The sequence below is a fragment of the Musa acuminata genome, chromosome BXJ1-4, assembly GCF_036884655.1.
Source record: "Musa acuminata AAA Group cultivar baxijiao chromosome BXJ1-4, Cavendish_Baxijiao_AAA, whole genome shotgun sequence".
Taxonomy (NCBI): Eukaryota; Viridiplantae; Streptophyta; class Magnoliopsida; order Zingiberales; family Musaceae; genus Musa; species Musa acuminata.
The window spans coordinates 2,903,823-2,917,676 of record NC_088330.1 but is presented as its reverse complement, the minus strand read 5'-3'; the positions used below and the strand labels follow the sequence as shown (position 1 = coordinate 2,917,676).

Genomic DNA, 13,854 nt, shown 5'->3' with positions numbered 1-13,854 from the left:
TCGAAGAGATGTATATACTGCAGCAGCAGAGGCATATTTGGACATTAAAGCTCGAAGAGAGCTTTAAAGCAGAGGCTGCCGTCACCTCCCAAGTGAACCAAGGCATGGTTCGTGGAAGGTACGGCACACATCACTTTCCATCCCCTCATCAAGAGAGAAAGAGATGATACAATAATGGAGGAAGGAGCTTTAATTGCAGCGGCAAATTATTCATGTGTTGAAAGATTAGATGATTGACCAAACAAGAACCACATGTAAGGAGTAGTTGATCGACGTGTGGCTCTACTCACCATTTTTAATCTTAAGGACCATTGAGTTCCTCCTGCAAGCTGTTCACCAACAACTGGGGAGCGATCAATGGAAGTAAAAGAGAAAGCCAGTCAGTGTTCGATTCATTAAGCCCGAGAAGTTGATGTTTAAAACACTAGAAATCGATGATTCAAGGCAATGTTTGATCAACGTGACAGAGGAGCCCCCTCGTTTTCACCATCTGCTTCATCGATTAGGGTGCTCAATGAGAACACTCCAACAAAGTCTAATCTCGCCTTGGATAGATTGAAGTAGCGGGGCAGTTTCTGCAGCTGAAGAGGAGTTATCACGACACCTCAGGAAAGGAAAGACCACGGTGCATGACAGGAACAACACGACGGAACACAAGCTCAGGCTGCTCAAACCAGTGGGAACTTGGAAGAAGTACAAGTAGAAGAGGAAGAGGAAGAGGAAGAGCAACATCCAAAAGGTTATGATTTCAACTCACTCTTAACTTTGATACCGATGCTGATGGGCACAGGGGATAGATATCTTAGTCGACAAGACTTCCATGGAAAGACTCGACTAACTTATTATTATTCTATTGATTCTTTCTTCGTTGAAACTAAATACATTCTTTCTTTGGAAGTTTCATTTCCATTCAAATATTTGGGAGCTATGATTGCTCCTAAGAGACTACCATTATTTGCATTTGATTCAACAATTTAAAATATGATAAATAAACGAGGTAATTTGGGAAGAGTAAAATATTAAATCAGTTCTCCACTCTTCCCCTGCACATTGGATGCCTAAACATAGTTTAAAAGGTAATGAAAGATTACTATTATTTTTCTGGGGGGCAAAAAGAACATAAAATCAAAGGCATGCCTTTGATTTCTTGGATTACAATTGCTGAATGTAGAGACGAGGGTGGCTTGGGCATTCATAATCTTGAGAAAAAAAAATAGATTACTCTTCAAGCAAAAGAGAATGTACTGATGATATTAATTTTTTTTATTTGTAATATTACTGATATGGCATATTTTGACTCTAGATGAATCATCAACAAACATCACCAAACGACAACCACAAACGCAACGCCACAGCCACGAATGCCACATGCTGCGAGAACCACGTGGTGCATGTCACGTCAAGTTTGGTACTAATACACTATGCGACTTGACTACCCCAAAAGCTCGGGGCAGTGTTGTCTGTTTTGGGACAGTGTCGTCTGATGCTGCTCAAGCACCCCCGAGGATGCCACCTCGTCAGGAGTTGTTCCGCCCCCATAGAGTCAATGGCCACGCCGAGGGGTAACCAACTCTCGCACGCTGATCCCGAGGGGGGGAGAAAAGACAAGGAAATCCGAACTAAACTGACTTGCTCGTCGGAGGGGTCAAAGTCGGGAGATACCCGACAAAGGCCATTTTGCAGGAAGGTAATCGCCGTCGAGCCGCAGGCATCTTCACGCCGAAGTTGTCATCCAGCATGTAGAGGAGGGTGGATCAGCGGATCGAGTCCCAACTAGTGCTAGCATATACCTCCCATCTCAAGGGCACGCCAACGAAAGAAGATTGCCAACTATCCCGAGAACGAAAGGACACATCTCGTCATAAACGACACTCAAGTTGACTGGCCTTGGAGTGTTAACCCCCAGTTGCTCGCGAGGACTCAACCGACCCTTTCGGCTCAACCCTCACCCAAAGCGCTTGAGAAACGCAGTCACGTCATCATCCAACTCATTCCATCAGAAGTTTCCGACGTCGGCCTACCGATGAGACCGTGCTGACTCATAGTCACGGTATCTTTGTTCACTAACAATTACTAAAGGCATTTGGTGATTTATCACTGTTAAACTGAACATAAGGTTCTCATGTTTTAAGGATTGGATTAATGGATCTCTCGGCACAAGGAAGGGCACGACTTGGCCAAACCGAGCTACTCTGGAAATTGGTTGATTTGGTTGCAGGTCAACTTTGGAAGTGGTTGCCAAACTCAACCAAGCATTCATTAGTGATAAAAGGATTATTTTTGGGAAGGAGAGAAGGAGTATCCAATTTGGAAACTGAGAGTGATGACATGATGAATCTAGTTAAGATTTTGAAGAAAGAACAAGTATGATCTCTTTGGGCATTACAAAATCGCATTAGCAATATCGAAGACCTCATATCCAACTTTCAACACAGAGTCATAGCTCATTCCTTGTTATCTATGTAAAAGTTGTGGACACGAATCAGATTCGGAGATCACATTGGCCTTCCTTTTTTATTTATCTTTTATTATAGGCGGCTCTCAAGTGCACGGATCTTGTAATCTTGATTTGATGTAAATTTGATGTTTCTTGAAAAGAAATATTATTCTATCGATTCAAGGTGCATAATCTTAAGACATTCTATTCTATTTATGCTCACATATTGCATGTAACGAAAAGGTCTTTAGGAATTAAATGTAGAACAAATTACTATTATAGATGCTTAAAATAATTATTAGGATTTGTAAGTATTTTGGGATTTCATCTCAAAAAAGGATAAGGACTCATAATACAAAGAGTTAATATAAATGGTATACATACAATATGTCATCTAAGATTTCTAGAAAATATGAGAAAGAATATATAAATTCTTCGAGATTTATATGAGAGTGTATATAAGGGGATTATACTTGAGTATAAATAACTAAAATATTTTATAATTGATCTCACACGATAGAGAATTTATATTTTTTTCATAGATATAAGCGAGAAATACTAAAATACGTCCAATATATTTTTGATTATTGATCTCTATGATTTTTTTTTAATGCTAAAAGCCTTCTCTCTTTTTGGGAGTGCACAAAATATTCTTCAGATCTCTCTTCACTAAAACTTAGAAATACATATGATATATAAAGAAGAACCAAACTCTAATTTATTATGAATTATTTTTCGTAAATAATTCATATGAGAACCAAACTCTAATTTATATGAGAGTGTTTAATGCTAAAAGCCTTCTCTCTTCAAGGTAAAGGGTTAGAGAGAGAGAGAGAGAGAAAAGGAAAATGAAAGAGACAGACAATAATGCATTCAGACCTTTCCGAACCCATTTTCTCCGAGTTTTCACAACAAGTATTATGAATTAAAAGAGATTGCTGCAAATATTCCGGTCATATGCTCGATTAGTAATCAAAACATAAACTAAAAGACATAAATTGCATAACTCGTATTTCCTGATAAGATAGATAGATAGATAGATAGATAGATCCTCGAAATAATAGTCGAATTTTTCGTAAACATAAACTATTTGGTGATCAAATGCCGCCATCCAAATCTCCATCGCAGCAACGGATGCCTATGCTGACCGACCTTTCTCTTTCTTCGTAATGGCATTGAATTGACTTTGTTGTGTCCACATACTTCAATTCTCTGTCCGTCACTTCTTAGCCTTAATTCGTGTCAGTTTTTACAGTAATGAATTATCTCTTTTCCATCTTCATTTCCTTTTAAAATTATTTTTTAATATTTCTAATTTTATCTTCGAGTGTAAGTAAATGTAATCAGAATCTTTTTTTCATCCAACATTATCGAGAGAAAATTAAATCTTAACCCTATAAAAAAAAACAACATGAATTAATAGAAAGCCATTAACTTTCTTGGTAAAAGTTAATTGTGTCATTTTCAGTATGAATTAATTGACTTCCTTCTACCGACCGCTTCCTATTGCTCGTTTTGGGTTCGCCTCCTCTGGAAGCCACCAACGACTCTGCTCTTCTCTCTCTGTTCCATGTTTCTTCTCGAAGCATTTCAGGTACGGTTCTCAGTCTCTCTTTGTCCCTTTATTATTATTATTTTTATGAACATCGATGTATAGATTTGGAGTTACACGAAGGAAGTTCATCGCATCTTTAAGATCGAGCTGTCTCGTATCTGCGTCCATTTTGGGAGGAGTTGTTGCATGGAGAATACAGGCTTCTTCTTTAGGTTCTGTGCTTCGCCTCACATGTGTAAATCCGAATGGGTTGGTCGAGAAACAAACCAAGGCCAAATCTTGCCATCTTTTCTTGCTCGTCATGCATGTCCAGAGATGAAGCTTCTCAGGGTTTCGTAGTTGGTAGAACGCCAAATTGGAAGAAAAGCAGAGTGCCTTTGGTCAACCCTTCTAAGAGAAGACAATACAATATTATAATTGTGTAGCGTTTAGTCAACATACTCTTCTTAGATGACCGAGTCTATGGATGGCCAAGTGTTTCATTCTGCTTCTATAACTCTTTTTTTTTTTTTTTTCTGGGGAAGGATTGAACTCAGAACAACTATTAGTTCTTTCTACCATCGAACTAATCTTCCTTATCACATACAACAAGCAACTGCGGTCTGCTACCCATTTCTGAAAGCTTTTGCTGCATAACCCAATTCCATCTTCCATATCACAGCAAAAGCATAACCCAATTCCATCTTCCATATCACATACAACAAGCGACTGCGGTCTGCGACACATCCGTTTCTGATATCCATTTCAGAAAGCCTCTGCTATAATCTCCTCAGACTACCCAATTCCATTGTTGATGAGATATAGCTGAGACAGTTGAAACAGGTAAAGAGTTTATTTTCTATGGCACCCACTGCGATCTAAGAGATCATCATGTCTTGTACTGATATGATATAGAACTGCATTAAGACTGTTGAGATCACAATTCTTTTCCACTCACGAATATAAACTTTGATTTTGTGTCTTAACATGAATCCACAAGTTCTCTTGAGCTATTAGCATTCTAATAAAGCATATTGTCTTCATCAGGTGGATCTCCGACTCGACTGCAAGAACAATCATGTTCAGGAAGAAGCACAATTCTCATGATAACCAGGAACACGATGCTAAGGATCAAGAACAAAAGGTAAGCAAACACATCTAAGCATATTGTCATCATAATCCTCTATCTAAACGACTCAAAAGTTTATGACTTCAGAGTATAATTTTGTGGATGGTATGTAGTTGATAATGATAAGCATTCCGGCATCACAGGTAAAAGAAATTGAGTATGCCGATTTCCAACCACCTACTAGAGTTTCAGATATTGACTCTTCATGTCTTTTATCAGAAATATGATTGTCTACTATTTATGAATTCAATCACAGTTCTATTTTTTGTTGAAATAAATTAGCTAATAAGCCAGTTTTTCGGTCATAGGATCAATGATCATGAGGTGCAAGCAGCCATTGGATCATATATAAGCTTTCATATATTAGTTGGATTTGCGGATTCCTCTATAAGCTTTCATATGTAAGTATTCTTCTGAACAGATCAAAGAGCTGAGAGCTGCGATTGGCCCTTTATCCGGAAGTAGCTTAACATTCTGCACCGATGCATGCCTGAGAAGATACTTGGAAGCTCGCAACTGGAACGTGGACAAGTCAAAGAAAATGTTGGAAGAAACACTCAAGTGGAGAACGACTTACAAGCCAGAGGAGATTCTTTGGGTGAGCTCCACTCTATCTTCTTCATTTCTCTTGGCAGCTTACTTGTCGAAGTAATACATTCTGATTCGTCCAGCATGAAGTCACCACTGAAAGCGAAACAGGGAAATTGTATAGAGCAAATTTTCATGATCGCGAGGGAAGGACAATTATAGTGATGAGACCAGCAAAACAGGTAGTTCGATTAATTATATATGTACACACTGATGTATGTGCAAGAACAGAGTTCTAACCGTGTTCAGGTTGCAGAACACATCCTCACATGACAACCAACTCAGGCATCTGGTGTATGTCCTAGAGAATGCTATCCTCAGTTTACCGGAGGATCAAGAGCAAATGGTGTGTCTGATAGACTTCACCGGGTGGTCATTGAGCAACTCGCCGATTAAGACTGCACGAGAGACTGCAAACATTTTGCAGTGTCACTACCCCGAGAGGCTTGCTGTTGGATTTCTCTACAACCCTCCAAGAATCTTTGAGACCTTTTGGAAGGTACTAATCTCACTCTCCAATGAACTTCCAAGAAACAAATTAACAAAAAAAAAAACAAACAAACAAACGAACGATTAATATGTTTCTGCTCATCGGCAGGTGGTGAAATATTTCCTGGATTCCAAAACCTTTCTAAAGGCGAAGTTCATTTACCCCAAGAACAAAGAGAGCATGGAGCTCCTGCGCAAGCACTTCGACCTTGACGTGTTACCTGTGGAATTTGGCGGGAGGAACCAAGTGCAGTATAACCATGAGGAGTTCTCCAAAATGATGATAGCAGAGGATGCTGTAAAAGCCAGCTTACGGAGTTTGGAGGAGAAACGCCACAGCCCGGCCTTGCTGCGCAAGCAAGCTAACAACTCATTACTCCAGTAGTCTAAGTGCTGCATGCCTTCAGAAGATTGTGTGCTTTTGAGTTATATCTCAACTTGTTAAACTTTTGACAAGAAGTCCAAATAATGCAAAGATGCAATGCATAATATGCCCTAATCATGACAGTCCACAACAATGCATTAAATCCAAACTATTAGAAGCAGAATAAGAATATCCTGTAAGTGTTTGCATCCACACCTATTTGCTATTTCTTAATAAACAAAAATTTGATTTTAGACACAGAATAAATTCTCCATTAGTGTTTGGTGCCCTCAGTAACAAAAAATTGATAATAGATGTAAATATGAAAGGTAACAGAGGGCAAAGATCTTTCAGTTCATCAGTCACTAGCCTGAGCAAGGAGCCAACTAGAATACTCGGTATGGCTTCCCCATGGTGCTCTTCAAGTACAAGCACCTGACCTGTACGTAAGAACATTGCAGAGTGAATAGTGATGCACAAAATTTGATGTACTCTCCACTCTATAATTGACAGAGTAAACAAACAGCGTTGAGATTATGATAATAAACACATGGTTGGAAATCTAAAGAAAGATGACACGGATAAAAAAAAAAAAAAAGTCATCGTGAACACCAAGATCCCAAGGCTATATAAGCTGCAAAGATGAAATTAACTTAGATCGGCGAAACACTTAATCCTACAAATACATGTTCAAAATGCAACAAAATTGTTGTTCGACTTTTCTATGGAACAAACCAAACTTGAATATTCTAACCACCCAAAAAAATAACAATTAGTGGGATATCAATTTTCTTATTTAAATCTGCAAATAAATTTTTATTAACATCATATCGAAAAAGGATTGTAGTACCATTAAAACAGAAAACCAAAATTGCTTATTTAATTGGAAATAGCACAAGACAATGGTAATTTTACATAAGCAAAAGCATACAGATTGTTTGATTAGTTTTGAAGCAGACTGAAACACAGATATAATAAAACCATCAAATAACATGCAATAATTCATTAAAGTTGTTGAAAAACGCACATTTTGCCAGTTCTTCTTCAGCAAAGACACAAGAAAATTGACGCTGAGTTGAACATTCTGAAAGATCTGCTTCTCCTCCATAGCACAGTTACCCACTGCAACACCCATGCAAAGAACCTTCTTAAGTTGAAATTTCACCATTGCTTTTGTCTCATTAACTTTTGCCTCCAAAGATTCCTGGTGAGTTACCAACGTGGGGAACTTCCCTGCATAACAAGCCACATGTACCCAGAGAAGTTCAAAATTAAATATATAGATGAACAGACTCCCTGCTTCAGGATATATACAAGGAGATTGGACAATGGAGTATGGAGATATGAATTCAATAAGAGTAACCAACACATACATGCACACGTGATAAAAATTCTTGAAAACCATAGCAACATTTCAAGGCCGACCTGATAGAGATTGGATCTACCTCAACTGTAATGCAAATAAAGGGCAATGGTAGAACAGTGGCAATCCAGCAGTTAAGAGCCTTGTTCTAATCCTTGTATTAAAACAGTATATTGAAAAGCACTAGGCGCTAAAAGGCGCCAACGTGCCAAAACACCTGAGGCGCTACGCACTTGCCGAATATTAAAATTAAGTTCCTACTCAACAGTGCACCTACCTAACATTGTTCATAAGTTCCTAACAATTTAACATAGTGCAGGAAACAGGAGATCATTTACAGAGAGAACAATCCCCTAACAATTAACAAAGTGCTCAAGCTGTTGTTGTTACCTATAGACTGAGAAAGAGAAGACGGAGAAGTAACTAGTTGGTGAAAAACACAGTGAACATTCTCATATATGATCACAGTGAGATCATAATGATCAATCACAAACAAAAACAATGTAATACTACATAGAATTATTTTTGGTTCTTATATGGAAACACCTAAAAGATTTCATTCCAATAAGCATATGAATCAAAAGAATTAATTCTCAAAGGGCCTAAAAGCTATTCTAGGGTTCAAACAAGTTAAATAATTACAAATACATGATTTTCAAACTTCCCAAAATTACAGCTAAAATGAATGATTACATTCTTCCATGTACGATACTATCCAAACATAACAATCCAATAAATGTTTATACAACGGCATCTTCTATACATAGTTTTAGATAATTTTATAAAATAACCACTTCCATATATGTACATGTGTGTAAAACAACCAGTTTAACTCACAAGAATAGACTGATCACCATTGTTTGACTATGTTAGTGGCAACATTAATATTCACTTTTTACAAACAAGAAACAATGAGAAAAATTAAAAAAATAATTATAATGATTAAAACTATGGTATGAATTTTTGTGACAAAGACACAGTTGAAGACATTGAACATGCAATAAGAGTTAAAAGCAATAATACTTGCCTGCCTTGTTAAGACCAGGTCCAAGGAGACGAGGAATCTGTTTGATGATAGCTTCTGATGCTAGGAAAGCATGGTACTTCTTAGCGAGTTTTTTAACCAACTTCTTATTTTTGTTCATCTTTTTTAAACTTTCAACATCCATGTAGTCGAGTCCTATCTTCTCAGCCTGGATGTGACAATGGAAAGAATTGATACAGCATGCTAAATAGAAGAGCGTGAACTAACAAGAATCAAAACCAGGCAAGCATCTTAATCTGATTACGAAGAAGAGAGTATGAATTATGAAAAAAAAGTCACATGAGTCTTTCATGTACATGAACAAGAATTTTAATCGATGTTGAAATAAGGTGGAAATATACTTAAAAGCATAATGACACATTGATTGTAATTATAGTTGGAAGAATGCAACACTCCAAATTTATAATAAAATGATGGGATAGACATCAGAATGACACATGTATAAGCATTTGATATGATTCATGGGGCTAAATGCAATAGTCCTTGAAAGTTGTAACTTTAATTAATAATTACTAACCCCTAACATTATCAAATAGATAGTTGATCACACTGGGATAGTAAAAGATGTCCGGGCATTTGTATCAATCATGAAGTGAGAATTGCAAAAATGACTTGTACAGCAGAGCATAAACATAGTGCTGATAATAGGACGGTTCACAATTATAGTAGTCCTGTAGTACAAACTAGAACTCTGATGGACTCGAATACTTTCCAGCAGGACCCTCTAAATAATTCCTATACCAAATAAATACACAAGAATTTACCTCCTCAACATGTTGAGCATCCCCAAGCATGCAAACCTTCATTTTGGGACGAGGAATGTGAGGTAACTTCACAGACCCACTGAATCTCTTGTCTTTTTGAGGGTCATAATTTTTTAGCCCAATTTGCAACTCTACTGTTTCAGTGAATTTGCGTTTCTTTTCCCGAGAATCACCAACAACCTGGGAGATTGCTTCTCTCAGAACATCACTTTGTAACTTGCTGCAACAGTAACAACATACTAAAAAGGTTAGTTACACATGATAAATACAATTAAACAAAAGTATGAAGATTCCCTAGTCACTGCAAAATGTAAATTAACTAGAACACAAGTAAAAAATGACAATTCAAAACAATTTCTGCAAAGTGGAAATAGGAGATTTCAAATGAAGAGTAGAATATGTCAATAAAGAAAACAAGATTCCCAAGGAACAACTGATGCAACAAGATAAATGGCTTATAAATTAGAAGAGTAGATATTAAATAACAAAAATGGAAATAAGTAAAATGACAATTCAAAACAATTTCTGCAAAATGGAAATAGGAGATTTCAAATTAAGAGCAGAATATGTTAACATGATTGTGAAATTGCATTGTAAATAAAGAAAACAAGATCACATAAGATAACGATTTCTCATGCTATGTAGCAATCTGACTCAAATCTGATTCCCAAGGAACAACTGATGCAACAAGCTATAAGGTTTATAAATTAGAAGAGTAGATATTAAATAACAAAAAAGAAAAAAAGAAACTGATACGAGGAAATGACACCTGGCAGGCTGTTGGCATCTCAATAACACATGATGACGGCCAACTCAACGACACATGATCACCTAAATGACGTGGTCGACACCTTGGCACCGCATTTAAGGACATTTGAATCGACAGATAAATCATTAATGACTCCGAGATATTCGGATTCGAGGCACAATTAAATACACAAGAATGATTGGATAACTTGGGTCACTGTGTTGAATCTCCAACTCTGATTCTTATGAACGCTCCCCCAATTCTCATGGAGACTTATGATACTATAAAGACCCCAGGTGCTCTGCCATTGGGCAACTTAACCATCTCTGATCTAATCAGACTCTTTAGATTCTGTAATAAACTGAATCTTCCGAAACTTATTGCTAACTTAAGCATTGAAAGGACTTTGTCGGGCATGCTCCCAGCGTAGTCTTTTAGGGTCTCGGTCAAAAGATTCAACGCTCTCACTCCTAATCAACCTGTGACATATACGGAAAAGGGCCACAGTTGAATACATATACGGAAAAGGGCCACAGTTGAATCTGAATCACCTTCCAGATCGAACAACCTAAATATGACATAAACAAAATCCTCAAACAACTAAAAAATGAAATCCACCAAGTGAGGACATTAAAAACATAAAAGGCCAAAGTTCTTTCTCCCAAAAATTGAATCAAAAAGTATTTGTTATAACAATAGTCTGCGTACAACCTAGTGAAAAGTCTGTTCAATGTGGTCAAACGATCATACTGGAATGTTATAGACGTGCTATCCATAAGAAATATTTCTTATTTCATACGTCAAATCAAATGTCGTGAACAGAAAACGAGCAACAGCTTATAAGAACCTAGTAATTGTTAATAGAGAATACACAACAAACTAAGGCAAAAGATGACCGTGTCCGCCTAAGAATCTCCTTTAATTTGTTTACGCATCTAAATGATATGGAAAAAGAGCAAATCACCCGCAATCTATTCATCTGTCTACATGCTGCAAAACTATAACGAGGCAAAAAATCGTTTACGCTACTCGTGAAATTCTCTAAAGCAACAATAAGTAGTACATTTCGGAATAAGACTGTATCAAGCTACAACAACAAGAACGCCGATCAAATAGGAAAAAAAGATAGCTTAATCAGAATCGACATTACCTCATTGTTCAGACGAATTTCTCTTCCCTCCTCAGACCTTCAAGAAATCATGACAACGTTAGCAGACGCTCCACGGAAACAAATCGGCAAGCAAAAATCAAAGAAAATAAATACGAAGTAATCACCACCATATCAGATCACGGATCTAGTATACAGATAACAGTTAACGAGGTGGAGGGATTGCCTGGAGCGGGAACTAGGGGAGAGGCGCAGGAGAAGACTCACCGAGTGTTCTGCGAGAGGAGAAGAGGAGGTTTGGCGGCGAAGGGAGCTACGAGCCGGGGCGATACCCATCCAACCTCTCTTATTTGAACCCTAGAGGCGTATGCATGACTGGCAATTTGGGAATTCGTTGGGCATCGTGTCGTTTCGGCGGAGCTCAGATCCTATCGGATTCGGGTCAGCGTAAATTGACTCGAGTTCATTACCCAACCTGCTTCCAAATGGGGATCGATCTTTGAAAGCTATAAACAAGTTTGAGTTGGGCCTTCAATGGGCTGCCCAAATTGGGCTTCATTTTGCCAAGGGGACTTCCAATAGCATTGTCTTAATCACATCTTAATTATGATTAGAATGCCGAAGGGCACTTGCAAGCAAGAGACCTCCTCATTCACAAAGGGCAGGCCACCACCTGGCTTCGATGTATAGAATGAATCCAACACGTCCTTAGCACTTCTCTTATATCGGAAGAACAATTGCTGGTCAGGTAGAGCGTGCTTTGTGCTGTCTACACGCCGTCCTTCGTGAGGTTGTACTGTGAGTGTAAATAATCACAATGAGGTACCGACTGAGATGCGTCAAACCCACTAATTAGTGCCATGAGGAGTTCGACATGATTGGAGCAAATTTAAAGCTGAACAATGCACGTATCATCAAAAGTTTAACCTAATCTTGCAAGCTTTACAACTTGTCAAATGATTCTAATGCAGGAAAATATGGTACTGGATTTGCAAGAGAAGATTTATTTAGACGATGATCTACCATGGCTAACAGTAGTAAGTCGAGATTCTCCAGTTGATCAACTATGTCAGTGAGTTAAGGACTGATGGGGATATATGTGATGAAGGTAGGTGCAACCAGACTCAAGCATAACTCAGACGCTTAGCTGTTTGTTCTCTTCTTCATATCAGAAGTCAACATGAAACAAGCAGACAGTAGTACGCAGATGCCAGTTTTGCTTATTTGTTTTCTCAGCTTACCTGCTGCAACTTGCAACGGGCAACATGATTGCACATACTATATCAGATTTGCACAGAGTTCTATTAAGTTGACTGCAATGTTACATCCTATTGCGCAACAAGTATAGAGAATTCCAAGGTCTCTGCCATCAAAATATTACGTGTATTATTAGAGAGCAAAGCCAACCAGAGAATGCATCGATACGGAGGAGGAAGAACATTCCACAGCAGAAGGATCCTATAGTTCAAGTGGAACTTGAACATGCGTTTTGGTACCGGAGAAGCGCATCCAAATCCAATTTGTACAGTTCGTGCATTAACGTGGGTGTTAGTATTTGCCTTGTTTGCTGGAGATCAACAAGACACTTTGTCTTTGCTGCATGCTCGGTTGACAATTCACTAGCAACACATATAACCAACCGAAGGCTGGACTTTAACAGGCAAGCGGTCAAATGGACTTTAACAACGAATCTACGGCGGCCTCTCTCACGTCTCCAGGAAACAAACAAGCTCCAAATCTTTTTCTGAAAGCGAAGGAGAGGGACTCGGGGAACCACCAAAAGCGAGAGACACTAGAGGCCGAGCCCCCTTAGCTTTCCCTACTCCCCCCGCTCGATTAGGTAGATTACGTGATTGGCTTGCCTCCGCTTGGCCGTCCCTGTGCAGACTTCGCACTCTTTCAGACATGGACTTCATGCAGCAAATTTCGACGTGATCGTCATACGTCCCACTCACGCTTTGTTGACTCAGCTCCCCCATACGTAGTTTAGTTGGAACAATGACATGCAGGCTTACTGAAACCTGAGCATTTCATCCATTTTGATGGTGAATACAGATTCTGAAGCTTTGATGTTTTCGACGATGCTCGAGTACTTGATCCAAGTGCTTTAAACAACTAGACAACTGTTGGAAGTATGCAAGCATCACGAGGATGATGACTGTGATAGTGATGAAGATGAGAGTGCGGGCAGAAACCACTTGTCTGTGCAGAAATTTAATGCCAATGCATCTTTCAGGAATATGATCACTAGTTTTTGGGTGCATTCGCCAGGAGCAGAGTTGGAA

The 13,854-nt window shown here is 38.5% G+C and overlaps 2 protein-coding genes across 4 annotated transcripts; one reads left to right on the top strand and one right to left on the bottom strand.

Moving 5' to 3' along the window:
- The first annotated feature begins 3,951 nt into the window (after positions 1–3,951).
- Positions 3,952–6,676, top strand: LOC135641537 (uncharacterized). 2 transcript variants are annotated; one of them, XM_065156938.1, is made up of 6 exons: positions 3,952–4,031; positions 5,019–5,115; positions 5,522–5,698; positions 5,772–5,870; positions 5,945–6,187; positions 6,287–6,676. In XM_065156938.1, the coding sequence occupies exons 2-6, from the start codon at positions 5,050–5,052 to the stop codon at positions 6,560–6,562; spliced, it is 861 nt and encodes a 286-aa protein (XP_065013010.1). In that variant the 5' UTR covers positions 3,952–4,031; positions 5,019–5,049; the 3' UTR covers positions 6,563–6,676. The 2 variants fall into 2 exon arrangements, with proteins under 2 accessions (XP_065013010.1, XP_065013019.1); XM_065156947.1 differs by lacking the exon at positions 3,952–4,031 and adding an exon at positions 4,133–4,814.
- Positions 6,394–11,987, bottom strand: LOC135581601 (large ribosomal subunit protein uL1-like). Of its 2 annotated transcripts, XM_065156960.1 has the most exons (7): positions 11,837–11,987; positions 11,612–11,648; positions 9,714–9,933; positions 8,932–9,097; positions 7,569–7,774; positions 6,912–6,981; positions 6,394–6,526 (listed from the first exon to the last, which is right to left on the bottom strand). In XM_065156960.1, the coding sequence occupies exons 2-6, from the start codon at positions 11,614–11,616 to the stop codon at positions 6,928–6,930; spliced, it is 651 nt and encodes a 216-aa protein (XP_065013032.1). In that variant the 5' UTR covers positions 11,617–11,648; positions 11,837–11,987; the 3' UTR covers positions 6,394–6,526; positions 6,912–6,927. The 2 variants fall into 2 exon arrangements, with proteins under 2 accessions (XP_065013032.1, XP_065013024.1); XM_065156952.1 differs by lacking the exon at positions 6,394–6,526 and having other exon boundaries at positions 6,680–6,981; positions 11,837–11,984.
- Between the last annotated feature and the right edge of the window lie 1,867 nt (positions 11,988–13,854).